We start from the raw sequence: 18,882 nt of genomic DNA, 5'->3' as shown, positions 1-18,882 counted from the left end.
AGGCATAGATGTTAGAATTCCTTACCGCTTCAAAAGCATTACAAATATCTCGTATATTCTTTCCTTGTCTGCGGAAACATTTCCTTATCTTTCTGACGCATTTGAGACGACAATAACAAGGAAATAAAAACACATCAACCGGGTCTTTTAAGCCATTTCTTTTAAAAGAGAACTTTAAAAAAAATGACTGATAAATCTCAACTTGCTTGGCTAGTCTTGCTCGGCTAGTTATAGATATATAGAGGACAGACAGGATTCAGTTCCACAGTTCTGGAGCTGGTTCCACGGTCCCCATAGAGTTAAAACTATGGAAATGAACTGATTCTAACTTGAAGGAGTCAAACTTAACCTTGAACTGTGTACCTGGATTTAGATGTCTTGTTAGTTTGTTGTGAGAGACCTAAAGGATAAAGTCTTTTATCTTTAAGAAATTAGTAATCCTTAAGAAGCTAATCTCTTTTTACGAGTTATAGAAGTATTTCAGAAATGGGTAGTTTGTAGCGAAATTGACCTAAAACGACACAGTTTGGGTTTGCATTAAAATGAAGTTCGACTCTTAATTATATGGTTAGGGTTAGGGCAATAACGGATCTAATAACTGTCTCGGTAATGGTGGATACAGAACTGTCTTAAAATAATCGTGAAGGGAACAAAAATAGGTCCATGTTGTGGATGATAAAATGGAGTTTATTAAACATAAAAGAATAAAAAATTCTAATAACAACAACACGAATAATGAACATAAAAAAGAAGGTGGTCACCTTGTCAGACATATCTAAACGTCCTTACCTCGTAGGTGGTGGACATGTTTGGATTCCAGTTTTGTTGGATTCTGGGCGATTTAAACGTGCTGTGGTTATTTTCGACAAAGTCGTCATTCTCGATGGAGAAACTGACTTCTTTTTTCGGCGGTGGCGACGGCGATTTCAGATCCTCGGTGGAATTGTGACTGTTAGTCGGGCTGTTTCGTTTATTATTGAAAATGCGTTGAGTTTCGGTTTTCACGTTATAGTTGTGATTCTGAATGTCTTTTTTACGAATACAAACGATAGCTATGATAAGTACGATAGCCAGAACTCCGGATACCGACGCCAGACAAATAACGATTATCAAGTTTTTATTGTTCGGTTGTTTTTCGATGTAAGCACCGGTAATAGTTATCGGTTTTCCGGTTCCGTCGATGACGATTGTCAAGGTCGCGTGGACATATTTAACCGGATGCCCTCTATCTTTCACTTCGATATTCAGTTTGTAATCGCCGGCGTCGCTCATAGTCATCTGTTTATTGACTCTGATGACTCCTGTGTGTTCATCGATCGCGAAAAAGTTTTTCTGGTTGCCGCGTTGGATGTAGTATGTAAGTTCGGCGTTTCGACCCATGTCGGAATCGAAAGCTTTGATACGCGTAAACGCCTGCGCGATGTGCTCTAAATACGAGATATAAACTGTATTATTAGTAAGACTAGGGAACAGTATGACCGGCGAGTTATCGTTCTTATCGTTGATTTTAACTTTAACAGTAGTGGTGGATGTTTGCGGTTTATCCCCACGATCTACGGCTTGTATTATCAGGTGATATTCGGGTTTGTGTTCGCGGTCCAGTCGTTTTCGCGTCATCACGATTCCTTTCCGCGTCACCTCGAAATATTCGGACGCATCGTCGTCAGACTTCTCGTTATTTATCAGCCTAAAATCGACTTCTTGATTTTTTCCCAAATCGTGATCTCGCGCTTCCACCTTACCGATGATCACTTGCGGTGAAGCGTTCTCAGATACGTTGAAGGTATAGTCGTCTAGGAAATAGGGAGCGTTGTCGTTCTTATCGACTATTCTGAGCATGACGGTGGCAGTAGCGCTGAGAGGGACCTCCCCGTTATCGATAGCGAGCACGTGGAATATAATCTCGTCGTACTGTTCGCGGTCGAATACCGTCGACGCGTATATCTCACCCTCTTGGTTTACGGTGACGAGACCGGCGCCGTCCGGTGCAACCTCGTATCTGACGGAGCCGCCCAGACCGACGTCCTGGTCATCAGCTTGCACCTGTAACAGGAACACGCCTAGTTTGTTATTTTCAGTCGTGGTCGCTGTGTAAGTACGTCTCGTAAACACCGGCGCGTTATCGTTGATGTCGAGTAAACGCACGGCGAATGTTTCGCGACTTTCTAGTTTTGGTTCACCCATATCCTGACACACGATTGTGACCAGGTATTCGGGAGTAGTTTCCCGATTCAACGGTGCAGCTGTAATCAATCTGTAAACATCCTGATTACTGATATTAGTCTCCCTGATCAGCAGGAAGTAAGAGTTATCCACGGAACAGGATACCTTGCCGTTCTGTCCTGTATCGATGTCTTGTATGAGAATATGAGCGACGATTTCTCCAGCTTTCTCCGATTCTTTCACTTCGGCTTTACCCGATTTTGAAAGCATATTCACGTGTATAGTCGGACTATTGTCGTTAACATCTATAATATGAACGGCTACGGTTGTTCTAGATGGTAAACTGCCCGGTCCCTTATCTTTAGCTTCCACCGGGATGTGGTAGACCTTCGTGCCTTCATAATTCAGGGGTTGTATGACTTTAATCCATCCAGTTTGCGGGTTTATTTTGAACGTGTCTTTAACTTTAGCCGACGCTCTTCTACTGATCGAGAATTGAATTTTACCATTGACGCCGGCGTCCGGATCGTCTGCCTGTATTTGTAAAATAGTCGAATTAACGGCGACGTTCTCACGAATCGATACCGTGTAACCGGAATTACGAAATACGGGACGATTATCATTGGCATCGGTGACCTCGATGTTAACGGCTAGTGTACCAGTTTGTTGAGGAATCCCTCCGTCAACGGCGAATACCTTCACTCCGTACAACGACTGAGTTTCTCGATCCAGTTTCCTCAAATTGATCAGCGCCACGTCGCTAATCTCGGAGTCGGTTTTGTATTCTTTAATCCCGAACGTGTTCGACGGGGATTGTATCCTGTATCGGCGGATTCCGTTCTTTCCCGAATCCAAATCGGAGGCGATCGGTATCAACAGTGTCGTATTGACGGCGGCTGACTCCGATATTTTGACGGTGATCGAGCTCTCCGGAAATACGGGCTTATTATCGTTAACGTCGATGATGTCAATTCTGACGTTGAATAAAGCGAAATATTCCTGAGGACTTACACCGACGATTAGAGTGATGTAGCAGCCATCCGTATCGGGACAACAAGTACTGACGACGTCGCAAAGCGTGTCACGATCAATGACTTGTGAAGTGATGATTTCCCCGCGGATCGGACTAATGCTGAAGAAATTCACTCCCGGGTCGCTCGGATTCATGAAATTGAATCGTAACTTACGAATTTCTAGATTGCTGTATTTGTTCTTCAGATTACTTTTACCCAACACCTCGCCGACGTACGTGCCAGGTTGAGATTCCTCGGTTTGAGTAAAAACAATATCGGGATTCTCACTCGACGCCGGTCTGACGATCATCGTATTCAGGATCACGACCGACGCTAAAATCACTGTCAGATAACGCTTTATTCGAAATGCAAATCTAGGCTCCATTTTTGTCGATGTTTCGTCTGTGTGTGTGTGTTATAACGGTGAGTCTCTCCAGAGAAATCACCGATATCTGCTGAAGATTCGTCTGCTATTGGCAACCTTTAGTGGGGAGACGTTTCCGGTAGAATATGCTGTCTGCTAGCTCGAGTATTGGAAATGAGCTGTCCGATTAATGGAAGACCATTTTACTACTAGACACTTCACACGCTGTAACAACGAGTGGCCACAGTCGCTGTACTGGTTCTAGTACCTGCAAATAGACAATGGGAAAACAAATGATAGTGCATGATTTAGTGACTTGAGCGGAGAAAGATGGAAATAAACTTCAAAAGCTCGTATATCATATCCTCAGACCACACGACTGTTGGGATGTAGAGTCTAAATAAACTACATGGAAACTTTTCGGACTCATTTTCGTTGCAATGTTGGTTTATCATATTTTATCATATATCATCGTTGCAACGAGGAGAACAGAGAACTTTTAGAAGTTCAATTTTGATCTCTAATACATTTGTAATGATCTCTCTTTCTCTCCCTCTCTCGGTATTCTACCTCACTATACTCCCAATAACCCTGGATCCTGTTTCCGCCTTACACAGAAGATCTGATTCGAAACTAAACTAATAAAATTTCGGCTACGACTCGAAGTTCGACGCTCGGGGAAAACGACAACTGATCGCGCGCAGATCAAGATGTGATATGTTTCTTTGAATCTCTGGGGATGAATCAATTCTCCAAATGGTCTTTTAATGCCGCTTATTACATCGTTGACTTCAGTAAATGTATATCGTCAAACAAAAAGTAGCGAATAGGGAACTCTGTGCAGACTGTGTATACACTAACGGCAGTTTCGACGCATTAAGGAACAATGTCAGAAACTTATTTTTCCGGTAACACTTTGAACAACGTGCTGTTTGTCTAAACTGCACGAACGGGAGATATAAAACTGAGAACAGAAGCGGTTTAATTTCCCCCTGTAGTTGTTTACGGTCTAGGGAACGATTCGAAGATCTTCGTAGATCAAAATATGGATACGAATAACGTTGAAATTTCACAAACGCTTTGCACAGCTCGTCGCTGAAAACCAAGTCATACAAATTCAAATGGTTGAAAATGATTCTATTTATTAATAATCATCAAGAACACGACTCTGACTCCGGCTAGAGATCCTCGTCAGGTGTAAATTTCGTTTTGAATCTAGTAACGGTATATACAATCAGTTTAAATCTTATCATTTTTTACGCTATGTAATGACATATTGTTGCCCATCAATGATACTGACAAATCCCATTCTTCCCTATTCTAGCTGGAGCCGCTACCGGTTTTCATTTCATTGCGTCTAGATGCAAGAAAGCTGTTGTATATATGTTTACTGATTTGAACCCTTTTCTTCAGCCTACAATAACGTATGGTACTAGATATTTTTGAATATCTTAGAAAACGAAAGACTTTAAAACGAAAATAGAGTCGATGGTTCATCTGAAGAGCATCTCTAAACACCGCAGTAGCGTCCGTCACTGCAGTAGCTGCTTCTATTGTGGCCTGAGATTTCCCTAGTGCATTGCTTTATAAATGTCACGTCGTGATTTTTGCGAAGATTCTTCTTCGGCGATTTTGCTATATGAGGAGGAGGAGGCCGAGAAATGTATTAAACTCGTGACAATTCAATCTCTTCTCGAGCAGCCGAAATTAAACACGAGCTGTTTCTGGTTCTAGCGACATCGCCGGGTTTCATGTGACATTTTAATCAAACTTTCAGGGTTATACCGGCAGCACTCCTCAGCGGTACTGCGCGTGGCTGCATAAAGCAACGTTCTCTCTTTGCCTCTCTCTATCTCTCTCTCTGAATGGACGATTTTATCGGTCAGAAATGTATAGAATGTTCTGTTTTATTGTGTGAATCAGATAGCATTAATTGAATAAAATGTGAGCGCTGACTGGGAAGTGATTCTGAACACGCACACCTGAATGCGCACACCCGAGCACGCACACCTGAACGCGCACACCCGAGCACGCACACCTAAATGCGCTCACCCGAGCACGCACACCTGAACGCGCGCACCTAAACGGTGTCCGTCATAAACGATACAATTTCCAGGTTTTAGTTTTTCATCAGTAGTACCGGCGCGCACACACAAGCTATATGGCGGCGGAAACGACGTTGCAACCATTGACCAACTAAACCATACGTGCGAATACTCGTCAGTGGAATAGTAGTAATTAAGAGGGTATGAAGTTACTACTTCACATCGATGACAAGACGAATCCGAAGTGAACCGTGATTACGGTTAAAACTAAGCGATATATCGTATTACAACGCATTATATCACTGATACTCAATATTACAAATCGCTGAGTCTGGAGAGGAGGAGGGGAGAGGGTGAGAGGTAGCGGGAGTGATGACTGTAGACTCAATCAGTATAATTTCTTAAAGCGGCGACTGATGCCGAGGCATCTGAGAGTGAAGGCTGTAAATAGTAATTGCTTTCATTATTTTAGTGTAGAAGTAAAAATCAGAGAATTCGAATGACCAGCAATCTTTCTCCCCATCTATAAGGAAAAAAATGAAGCCCGATGCCTCGGAGTGGCGCTCAGCGGGATGAGAGATAAAGAACCCATTCCGGCAGGAAACTGAACTACAAAAACTACGCCCCGCAGCGACAAGAGACCAGACGGAAACAATACGCGTAAACAAGGAAAAAAAGAATGAGAGATGAATAAAGAAATGTCTTACACCAGCAACAGCAGCAGCAGATTGAGTAGCAGTAGCGACAGCAGCAGCTGCGGACAACGACGTTAACGTGTTGGTTCTAAGAGAGGACACGATTCATTCATGTATTCATTCATTGAGGAAATTGTACGCGACGCATTAGATAATTTCCTGTCGAGAAGTAGAGAAGGACATTGGACGTAATTTCTCTAGTTATTATGCATGAAACGAACGGCGATAGAAGCCACGTTAAAGAAGAAGAGATACTCTTTACGATTTTACCTGAGAGGAACCAGTAATGAGAGGTACTCTCTGTGTACGTACGACGAGACAGACAAATACCGGGGATGATAAGGATTCAGTCACCTAGAGTAGAAAACTAGAGTAATTAACTGGCGAAGATGCAACGCACCGAAGAGAGGTATTGAAGTACCGACAGCGCCGAGCGACTTGAAGAGAGAAAACCTCTTGAAAACGATTGGTAGCCTACACGCGTGCACGCTATCGAGTAGACTAACAGAGAGTCGCAGTCATTAGTTCTAATGATGTGATTAAATTTACTCACATTTTACCTTCCACCAAATTCTATCCGGTATCGGAAAAATTCGTTGCTTCAGTTGTTCTGTTGTTGTTTCAGTATTCAGGACCTATGGGCCCGTGTTACAGTGACTGAGATCCATAAGTGGTCATACATCTTAAGACTTAATAGTCTTGATTGGCGATAGAATTAAGATGGTCTTAGACTCGTGCAATGGGCCCTGATAAGATTTTGGTAACGAACAACTCACAAAATAAGTCGAAAATGACGATGAAAGTGGTATATTTTTTCTATCAGCCCTAAAGCGATCTTGTTGATGTATGCTGTGCGCTTGGTTTGTGATTTCGGGATTAGAAGCAATAGAAATTTTACGTCCACACCCAATTTCTTATTACCTTCGTATCGGAAAATAACAAATGCATCATCATTAAACTTGAGAAGCTGGAAATTGATCAGCAGCAGCAGCAGCAGTAGCTGCCGCCGCAGCAGCAGCAACAATAGTATGAGTACAATAAGAACACATCCGTGTGGTATTTTCAGCCATTTACAAAACTTAGTCTGAAAATTTGAAATCGAGTCGAAACGTCACCAGCTATTCTGTCTAATTGTGGGATTTTCTTCAATCTCGAATACAGACCCGCATTCACTCACCTATATCTATTAACTAGAGTAATTGGTTACAATGAGGATGACCCTCAGAAATTGAGAAATCATTATTTATAAGAATAATAGATACGTTTAAAAAACGCCGTGGAACAGTAGCTGTTAAACTGTAATGTACTATGCTTTATAGTTAGAGAATGAGAAAGGTTGGGTAGGTGAAATGTGAAGTAAATATTTCATTCGTTTAATCAACTTGATAGCTATGTAACAACGTCATCTTATAGTGGACCGACGCATTAATAGCTGAAAGGCACGGTTTACCGGATAATTGATTTATTGAAAATCAACCCCGGTTCGGTAGAAAGCGTATTAGGATGGAAATTAAACGGAATTGTTGAGAATGCCCGCGACGTTCACCGTTGAATATTTAAGATATCCGATCGAATAGTAAGGGTTGTTGTGATATCGAGACACGACCCACACGACATTTCAATAATTCAAATCCGAAAAGGTATAACTTGCATTATGCAGTGAAATAGATCGTAAAAGGTCAGCACGAGAGAGAGAGAGAGAGAGAGAGAGAGAGAGAGAGAGAGAGAGGGAGGGAGGGAGGGAGGGAGGGAGGGAGGGAGGGAGGGAGGGAGGGAGGGAGGGAGGGAGGGAGGGAGGGAGGGAGGGAGGGAGGGAGAGAGAGAGAGAGAGAGAGAGAGAGAGAGAGAGAGAGAGAGAGAGAGAGAGAGAGAGAGAGAGAGAGAGAGAGAGAGAGAGAGAGAGAGAGAGAGAGAGAGAGGCAGTCTGACTGATTCGTCTTGTTTCATGAACTCTAACGAGTAAATACACAGTCCTTCTATCAAGATATCAACGGATAAGTTCTAATAACTTTATATAGTCTGTCTCTACAAGCGACGCTAACGCGGAGACACTCGATCCAGTTGCACGAGTAACAGATACAATCCAGTTCATTTTCAAGGAGTTGACTCTGAGTAAAGTTTAAACCGTGGAACTGAGGTTCCAGCAGATGAGAGACTTTTCTCGTTCGCTTTCGGATGCAGATTCCTCGTTAATAAATGACGTTAAAAGCTCGATGTTTCAGTATCATTTGTTTCAAACCGCGGGTCAAACGTTCACCATTTTGTTATTTGACGGAAGAATCCCCATATGCGGCCATTAGTAGCCGAAAGTGTGAGCAGTTCGTCTGTAATGGGTTAGTTTTCTATTCTAGAAAGCTTCGAGATTTCTCGAACTGGAGACACGTATATGTAAAGGCCCCTAATTGAGTCAGCACTTAGCTCGAATTAACAGTTCAGCTGTAACTAATGTTTATTTTGAACATCGCTAGAATTGCGAAAAACGACTCGTTCGCGTTACTACTAAGTAAACGGGAAATGGCATTGTTTTCCGCCTAGAGACCGAAATTCAATTTTATCCGGCATATTTGGTTTCGTGTGAAGATATTTGTTCTGGTGCGTACGTGATTCATTTTCGAATAAGAAGAGCAGAAGAAATGCCCTCGAGGATAAATGCGCACCAGTTTCAATCGATCGTAGACACCAGTACAATGCATGCGTGCGCGTCGCGGCGGCGGACAGTCACAGTCCAGTCTGTTCGCCAAACCCCTGATTTAGCGTTCGCCCGAAGCTAATATTGAGTTAGGCATTGATCGTCATCTCACAAAGCGCAACACGATCTATTCGACTGAACAAATCACTCGGATAGTCGATTTGCTGCTGTTGTGATGTTTGAACAATCTTGCCGAATTCACCTGCCCTTTCACCTTAACGTTGTTATCGAAACTTCGCGACGAAGCCGGCAATTACCGCCGACCAACATCAAACGAAAGATCACTCAATTATCAATAGGAAGACCCTGAAATTATTGCTGATTGAAAATCGCAGATGTCTCTCGATGTACGGCTTATTGTCCAGGACCCCTCTCTGTTTTAGGACGTGTGCCTCGGGGGGGGGGGGGGGGAGGAAGGATGGGGACACATTGCACTCATGGAGTTAAGGTTTGCATCGGGGCTTAAAATTTTTATGTGGATCTGCAAAAGCTAAGGGGCCTTGAATTGACCCCGGACTCTATAGGCGATCACTGTTTCGTGGTCATACATCATCGCCACAAAGTGCCATTGATCGCGCCTTTAAGACGCTGAAAAGAATAAACCTTCCTCGCCTTTATCATTTCATCGTATATTCGCCAATATGGCGGATGAAAAACACCAGCTGTTCGATAGACCCCACATTTTCGGTCGATAAATCCGAAAAAAAGAGACAGCATTAATCTCTCTCACAGAATGAGTTCATTGACCTAATAGGGTTAACGAGAAGTACCGAGCGCGACTGTCCACTTCTTTATCCGTCTAATTTTACAAGATAAATCGCGTGTTCTGCGCATGAGAAATACACAGACCTCGAGGCTTAGCTGAGGCGCTGATGAAGCGGTTGACTTAACAAGACAAATCTTGGATACTTAGTTCGTTTTAATCAGCCTCGGAAGTGCAGGGAGTCCAGTATCCCTGGGCGTGTCAGTCAATGAATCATTCATTGCCGAGAGATCAGTCAGGCAAAATAGAATCGAATCGTCGATGATGAACTTATGTAACAATATGTAACAATTGATACTGCGTTTGTCGTTGTGGTCAGTTGTGGAAACATCGGCATCAAATATCACGGTATCTGGTTACAACGCGCTAAATCAAGTCAAATGACGTAGAAATAGCGATGGTCATACTCGTGTGTTAACCCGGTATGGTGAACTAGGAATACAAGACATTTGTACAATGAACGCATATAGATAAGACCAGCTTGAGTTTATTTTGGTTCAATGATTTAATCTAACTCGGGATCTGTCGTAATCTAAGGCGGGAATTGAGTCACATTACTGTAAAACTGCGTCCAGGGATAAGAACTGGTTTTGATACCCCTCGCTTCTCACATGACACACTATTTTGTTAATAAGCTCAGAGTTGAGATAATGTATCAGGATTTATGAATTTAAGGTGACAGGTATTTCATTTTAGCGAGAAGTGATTAAGAGATTCGACAGTCGGGTGGGACCTGGTCTGAAATTAATTCAATCAAAATTCATCGTAAGATCGACTGAGCGAAATCGATGGTCATAAATTGAACATGAAACGGTGAAGATGAGAACAGCAGCAGGAGCAGCAGCAGCAGCAGCAGCAGCCCGTGTGTCAATCAGCTTCAATACCGACCGTCGATGCATCGACAGACACAAGGACAGACGGTACAATTATATGTCGTCTCAGTAAATCGAGTGTAACGCGTGCATTCGCCGTGAAATTGATCATAATTGCGATGAATACAGAGCGACTAACACACAGTCACCGACCACACAGATGAAATATCAGACATTGTTATTTATCATCATAGCTATCATTATCAATATTACCATCATTTCGGTTTATTAAGAAACTTATACCTCCGACAACCATAAGTCGTTAACAAGTAAGATGAAAGTTTACAAACTCATTCAGGAAATTATTAGAATTCACAAAATGGCCGATATCCTCATGCAGCCACGAACTAACTGTAAACTAGTTGATTCCTTTGCGCACGAAACAATGAAAGACTTTCTGAATCCTTAAAATCAATATGTATAACATTCTAGCCTTTTTTGGCACAAGTAAGATTTGTTTTACTGTTTGAATTCAGTCGAATAGAAACTAAAGCATTTTAAATATCCGCCAATAATTCAAACGACCGAGTTTGCTCCACATGACGTCACATCCACGAAGTGACCCATATCGAAAATGAATCTGAGATCAATGCTGGAAACACATTATCCACATGCCCCGTTTCCCCAGCGCGGTTGGAGCAGTCCGGGAAAGATATGTCCGAATCGACTGATTTTTTTCGAAAATATGTTTCCGAAGCCAGAAATAACACGCATAAAAGTGAATATAAAGGTGATGATATGGAAATGGGCACGACGGAGAGAAGAGCGTTTTCATGTAGAGTGACCGGTAAAAAGTATCGAAGATGTCTTTCGGATTAATCGCTGACTTTGTTGTTACAAGCAGCGCTAAGTGAGTCAATTCTCCTCGAGTCTTAAGTGCTGGTCAGAAACATAGCAAGAATATCATCGAAACATTGGACCATCATCAGAGAACCGGCTATCTGGGAGATATGTTCAATGTCGAGGATGAATATCCCTCCTTTTTAGAGTTGGATTTGATTTGGTGTCCCTTACAGTATTGTATTTGCCGGAAACGAAACATATGCATTTTAATTTTGAAATTGGAAATTGGGGAAATCGCAGTTACAGATAATAGCTGGATGGTTGGCCGAATTCACACATTTTTTTTTTAGTTAAAACAACCAAATTCGGAGGTAGCTGGACTGACTGTGATCTATGTTTTTTTTAAATCTGGCTGTACGTCGTTTTGTCTCTCAGAGACTACGTCGTAGCCTCCTCAGTCGATTATCTGTTTCTCAGTACAGCGGTGATTTGCTCATATTGGTGTTCACAATTTACGGGCCAGATCCACAGATCCCCTGATAAATGTCGTCGAACAAAGATCGCATGATAAAATTCATCAATTGATTAATAACGACCCGAAGTCGCGCTTCAGATCTTTCCGAAATGAGATGACTCCATCAATTTGAACTCGATTCGTATTAAACGACCGCGAGACGCTTATAACGTCATGACCTCATTCTCCGCGGCTGACAATTCAAAAACATCCTTTTGTTTATTATTGGTCCTATTCCCACACGGGTCTGATCGGTTTGGAGGATGCAGGATTTGTGCAGCAATGCGTGAGGCATCTATTCCAACAACTTCGTCATTCCTAAAAGTATAGACATATACACGACGGCAATGTCGTATTGAGTCAATTAATTTACCGAAGCAATTTCAGCGGCATGGATCAGCTAACACTAGGTTCATTAAGATTGTCAGTAATGAATAACGACGGTCAAATAATCTGCATAAAAAACCTCCGCAGTTGCATCACTCACCGGTGATCACCTATAGTTACAGTAACGCGATGGGTCCTGGAGACATATCTGTCAAAAACGAGGCTTTATCCGAGTTAACCAAGTTGAACTGTCATTTATAACTGAGGAAACCTGTTGTTAATCCCGAGTTATTTCACTGAAATTCTAGTGACGTATAAAGCAATGACATGAACTATTTCGATATTTTTTGAGGCTCTTCTCTAGATCTATTTTGGACTGATTTCCCCATACACGACCAGTCTTATAACCATGCGCATGTACGAACAAAGCCTTCGACATCCGAATCGAGCCTTTGATGAGTGCAAAATATTTCCCTCTCCAGCACCGCATAAAACCTCCGTGTATGAAAAGACCAAATACATCGATTTTTCGCTTTCAGCATATTACGGTATATTGTCATCATCCCATTCTGTCTGTAGCTGGGGATTAACCATATGTCTGAGAGTTCAGTGGATGATGAAGGCCACTTGGAAATAGACGCATTAGTAATCTTAACATCGTGTTACCAAACGTCTATCTCTAATGGATGAACACCAGCAGATGACCGGTGTATGCTTACTAAAAACTGCACTAATAGCCACGACTCGTTCACACCGACCAGGTCGCATTTACGCATTTACCCTCAACACACTAGGAAGACAAAAAAACAGTTCAAGAAAAGAAACAGTGCTGAAAATGTCAACGCACTCAGCTCGGGGTTGGGGATCAAAGTCCCTCCTCGTGTTGATTGGAAGAAAGCCTTTCGGCGAAATACAACAACTCTATACTATACGAGCTGTTAACAACGCGTTCAGAAATCAACCGAGACTTTTAAAAAATAGACGACGACGACAGCACCGAAATAATTACAACAAACGTCTTACTCAGAGAATGTCGAGTATTTAAAGAATTGAATTTAATGATGAAAAGCATCGTTGCAGGTTCAATTACGACGCGCTAAATTGAACCGAGTGACAAAGCCAGATCAAGCTTATAGCTCGCTATCAGACACGTCAGCGGAGCGGTGCACTAACACACGCTCGCTAAATTGAAACCTGGAACAATGTATTCGAAGAGAATAATCTAACTTCTTATCGACGCAGAACATGAGCTACAGCCGCTTTCTAATGAAATTTGTCTTTCTTTTAGGAAGTCGAGCGAAGCTGAAACGAGTGACCGGCGACAAGAAAGCGAGTGTAAAATCTCTCAACCGTCAGAACACACATCTGAAGAGATGGTTCTTTTGAAATTTGTTCCCTGAAAGTTTGTGCCAAAGTCTTCTTCCTGATTAGTTCGGAAGAGTAAGCTCTTCTACACGACAACAACAACAACTTGATTCCAATCCAGAATTATCTTTATGGACTCCTGAATACTTTTCTATGCCGAAAACATACTGACCTTTGATCTACTGCCGAATTAACAAGTCTAGAATTGATTTCTATTACCTGCATCCCATCCCAAACTGATGTGTTTATACCGTGTGTTATTTATCACTTAGACGCTCTGAGAATTAATCGTTTCGGTTTTAGCAAAATGTTCTGTCATCTCATACATACACATACACCATCTTCTGCTTCTCTCTGCCTGCTCCCCCCTCTCTCTCTCTCTCTCTCTCTCTCTCACCCTCTCCCTCACCCTCTCCCTCTCCCTCTCCCTCTCCCTCTCCCTCTCCCTCCCTCTCCCTCTCCCTCTCCCTCTCCCTCTCCCTCTCCCTCTCCCTCTCCCTCTCCCTCTCCCTCTCCCTCTCCCTCTCCCTCTCCCTCTCCCTCTCCCCTCTCCCTCTCCCTCTCCCTCTCCCTCTCCCTCTCTCTCCCTCTCCCTCTCCCTCTCCCTCTCCCTCTCCCTCTCCCCTCCCCTCTCCCTCTCCCTCTCCCTCTCCCTCTCCCTCTCCCTCTCCCTCTCCCTCTCCCTCTCCCTCTCCCTCTCCCTCTCCCTCTCCCTCTCCCTCTCTCCCTGCTCCTCCCTCTCTGCTCCTCCCTCCCTGCTCCTCTCTCTCTGCTCCTCTCTCTCTCTCTCTTAGTCTTACCCTTTCGATCTCCCTATCTCCGATGCTCTCTCCCTCTCCCTTCTTTCCCTCGCTCCTCTTTCTCTGCCTCTGCTCTGCATCTCCCTTGTTGTCTGATCGCGTGAGGATGGAGGAAGAGGTCGCAGTTTGTTATCGGTTATTTCCTCGGGCTCAATGGATACATCAGTAGAAAACACGAGCAGATTACAGTTTCATTCCAGTAATTTATCATGGGAAAGGTTTCGTGTCTAGTGAAAATGACCAGCTCCACTGCGGGTATTAAGGAGCGACAGCACGCAGCGCATTGCAGAACAATCTGTATAAAACATTCTATAAATGACCAATCTGGTTATGTTGGAAGCCGTATTCAGCTCGCAGAGCGGCGCTCGAAAACCTCCACCGTATCAAAGTAATCTAATGATATCGCTAGACACGACAAGTCCGAGGAGACCCACGTTTCCGATGTTTATGTATGAAAGCTAACACGATTTCATGCCCCTCAAGAGAACGATCTCGTGTAAACAGCAACCTCGGAAAAATGATAATTAGACAACAGCTTTATTTCGGCTTTTAACTAATTTCACCTTTTTAAAGTAGAACTTGCCGGTTATAGGCAGAGGGAGGGGAAAGAGAGAGGGAAATCTGAGTCGATGCATAGAACTCGAGAGATATTATATTTTGTATTGAATATCGGCTGCGAACTGAGAGATCTATAATCTATGAAACTAGCAGAAAAAAACTGATGAAAGAAGGAGACATTTTGCGCTGATGGCTGTTGTTGTTAATTGATCGATTATAATCGCGAAGAAACGCGAATTTGTGTCATCTTTTCTCCGTCCACAGAGCGCAGTAATAGATATCATACGTCTCAGGCTTCTCGCTGCTGATCGATGAAAAAACGCGCATTGTCAACGAATTTCAAGCAAGAATAGATCAACGACACAAACAGATTATAGCCCTATGTTATTGGACGATAGAGACATCGATTTTTCGTCAATAGTCTACAATAACTACAGGAGAAAATGACGATTCAACGTGACGTCTTAGAATTGACTGAAAATACGGCGTGGATCAAAACTATTAGTATTTGGATCCGGATCCGCTAGTTGTGAAGTTAAAAAAATTGAAATGAACTGATTCTAACTCAAAGAGTATCGCTACTATAAACCGCGTCCATTTTTATTTTCTGGCTGCAATATTGGAATCGATTAAGTTAAATCCCATTTTAATGAACGATTTAAGTGTGGGCGACAATCTCTTTGAATGGAGATGTTGAAAGTCAGTTTGTATCAATAGAATATTGAAACTAGTATAATCCTTTGAAACGGTATCCCGCCGTCATCAAAGGTTCGACAATTTCAAAACGTCGAGTTTGAACGTGGGCCTTACAGTACGTGGTAGAATCCACTCACAGACTGTATTGAAATAGTAGTGATAATGAAATTATCTAAAAGCGCTTTACTTTAAAACAATCTCAAAGCTGCTTACAAAATATGGAGAAATATTTAAAAATCACAAATCAATCAATCGATCTTTAATGAAATTGTTTTTACTGGTTCTTTTAATGATGGAAGGGATTCGATATTTGGGATTTAATTTTGTAGAACATCCAGAGGCGAGGTACAATGAAAGACTGCGTGCAATAGAACTGTGTCCTGTAAAGGGGTTCAATGAAGCGAATTTCTGATGAAAGCCTAGTTAACCTAACAGGGATATGCCGGGTGATTCAGTAAGATAGACTGGTGCGTAAAAACATTTATCCCGACACATCATTAAACAATATCGTCTTACAAAGATTAGGATTCTTTACTTCCATTCATTTTCTTCTCCCTAATTCACTCTTTATTGCCAAACCCTGGCGGTGATTTTGTTTTGAAGCGTTGAATTTCTAACCCGAGCATCTATAGTATTTACATAAAGATTCCCCTCTTGAATTGAAACAATTCGGTGAGTCTAGATAAACCATTTGTAAATCTATCTCTATTGAGTCGTTCAGTTTTTTTTGCCAGTTTATCATCAAAGATATCTCTGTAAGTGAAACATAGAAAAAGAAACTGGCAAATAATCAGTTCCTATTTCAAAGGCGAAGCCCGTCCATTCAGTCGTTCGTCTACGAGGCATTGCCGGTTTATTTCACGCATTTCCAGTACACCAGGGGGATACGATAAGCCTGCAACACAACGGACTGAATAATGAAAAAATACTCAGGGAAGTTTCAAGTTAACCAAAAAGAAATGCACTGTTTCAGAAATTCACTTAGATCTCAAAAGTCGATTACATTTTGTCAATTTTTTTTACTTTCCACGACATTTACTAATGGTACCACTCTTAATCAATATAAAATAGTTTACACCAGTACTTTCTTCAACTTTTTTATACTTTAAGAGCATTCCGAAAAATAATAGTTTATTTTGTTTATTACTGCCATTTAGTTTGGTGCCTACCGGCCATCTTAGAAAAAAAAACCCTTAAAATTATCTCAAACTGAAGAAGAGCTTCAGGCTTTGTTAAACTTTATCACCGTCTAGTGGCGGCTGTCTTATTATCGGTCTGTAGGGTTTTTGTTTTAATTGGGATGAATATCAAAACAGCCGGGATTTAGAAAAACGCGAATTATTATTTGATATAGAAGACTATAATGGGTTCAATGCGCTGTTCAGGTTTCAGTCGAGGCTATCAATATGAAAAGGCTGTTTACCGAATAACTTTTTGCGAGACGAGGAAGCGATGACGAATGAGCGATTAACAACTCGGTCTGTCTATGTGATGAGGTAACATTATACCGAGTGATTTCCACGTTTTTACAAGTATCTGATTGAAGACAATTTCAGGTTCTGTTATCAGCTCATAATTCAATAAACTGCGCGGGTATGATTCGACGGCATTCTCGCTCGCAATTCGGGCGAAAACCATTACGAAACGAGAAAGAATAAGAATGAAAATCCCGTCTCTCAATGAATACAAGATGTTGAGATAAATCGCTGCGATGTAACACGACCGGCGCGTTACCAGAAAAACCATGTTTTCAGATAAAATTACTACTCGTACAAGATTCCTCGATGGGCTTTATCTGCGTTTGTGAAGTTATTTATACCTTGCAGATATTGTTTTCAGATGTTTTGAGAAGGTACAGAGGTAAAGAGACTATGGCGGAAACCACGGTGAATTCGCCCGGCTAATCTATGTAAACATTCTTCCGCCGTTTGGAACTCAGCGAGCTCGTGTGTGCTTGAGAATCCTGCCTCCAGATTAGAGCGGCCAGATTTTTAAAACTCTAGGGTCTATCCCGTATCGGCATTAGCGATCAGTCCTAGCTATGGAAATTTTCTGTTGTTGCTCGGGAGAAAATAGGATTACGGAATATAAGTCTTGTTTATAGTTCCCGGATAGGATAAAAAACCCATAGATTAATGGAATTGAATATTATGTATTCAAAAGAACTAGGAAATGATGTACGAAATCATAAGTAATTATTGACTGACTAATTGATACAGCACTAAATGGGCTATTCTTTCCGTATTTGCTACGATAATGATAAAAAAGCTAAAACATGTCGGCAATGATATACCGCAAAGTCAACATTTATACTAGTAACAGTTGAAACATTCCTGGACAAATGAAACAAACTATGCGTGAGATACCTATATAAATAATAGTGAAGGCTTTAGTAAACACGTTTGACGTGATACTCGAAAGAAATTCATCAAAATATTTATCCGCGAAACGCACGAAATATTCGTGATATAGAAATGTGAGTTTCTTGGATTCGTTCGTACAGTTACTCTGCCGCAGACGCGATGTTTGTATAGAATTTACAGCTCGAATGAACTCGTACTGGCGATGTTCTCAGATGAGTGATGGGTTTTACTGCCGGGAATTAAAGGTTCATTCGCCGTTATTTCATCGTGCACCTGTACGCTCTGAAACCATCATCACCTGCTAACCATGATCTGTCCATATGTTTTTGCGGGAGACAGGTGAAGCGTAATAATGAATTTATTCCGCGGTGTGTTAATGGTTCGGGTTTTAGCGGTTCTGGGGGCCATTTCACAGACTGACTTATGCGCGTTGACTAATAAAGTGACTTGACTTCAAGTCGTTCTGCGAAAACGGCCCCTTTACATTATAACATAGAACGACGAAAGCTTTTTAGGAAGTTTTGGCACAGATCGGTTCTCAGACATAATAAACAAGGCTTGCTATAATAAAATCTACCCCTATAACAAGGGTTTACAATAAAATGTGTCCTCTGTTTGTGTAGACAATTAGCCGGGATACAGGTCCGAGCTGATACACTGTTATATGTACTGGCAATGAAGTCAGAACATAAAAGCACTTCTTGAGAGATAATGAGCTGACTTGGAAATTACGCAAATACATTAAAGCATTCAGCATCATTGCCGAATCCAATTTAAATGTGTTGATTAATTGCTAATGCAGTTAATTTTCTGACGCGTTGCCGCCGACATTATGCACTGATCATTCAGAGTCGCTCGACGGCGCAGGATCA

At 41.9% G+C, this 18,882-nt stretch overlaps 1 protein-coding gene across 1 annotated transcript; it reads right to left on the bottom strand.

Moving 5' to 3' along the window:
• Positions 1 to 1,001: 1,001 nt before the first annotated feature.
• On the bottom strand, positions 1,002 to 3,561 carry LOC141905318 (protocadherin-9-like). Its single transcript, XM_074794157.1, has 2 exons — positions 1,087 to 3,561; positions 1,002 to 1,028 (listed from the first exon to the last, which is right to left on the bottom strand). Exons 1-2 carry the CDS (start codon positions 3,559 to 3,561, stop codon positions 1,002 to 1,004), a joined length of 2,502 nt encoding a protein of 833 aa, XP_074650258.1.
• Positions 3,562 to 18,882: the final 15,321 nt, after the last annotated feature.

This window comes from Tubulanus polymorphus, chromosome 5, assembly GCF_964204645.1.
Source record: "Tubulanus polymorphus chromosome 5, tnTubPoly1.2, whole genome shotgun sequence".
Taxonomy (NCBI): domain Eukaryota; kingdom Metazoa; phylum Nemertea; class Palaeonemertea; order Tubulaniformes; family Tubulanidae; genus Tubulanus; species Tubulanus polymorphus.
The sequence above is the reverse complement of the archived record's forward strand: the minus strand, read 5'-3'. Positions and strand labels throughout refer to the sequence as shown.

Excerpts from the sequence above, each read along its gene's own strand:
- LOC141905318 (XM_074794157.1), bottom strand. The coding sequence starts at position 3,561 with ATGGAGCCTAGATTTGCATTTCGAATAAAGCGTTATCTGACAGTGATT. Across the intron at positions 1,029-1,086 it reads TCGTTATTTGTCTGGCGTCG|ACATTCAGAATCACAACTAT; the intron begins GTATCCGGAGTT and ends TTCGTAAAAAAG.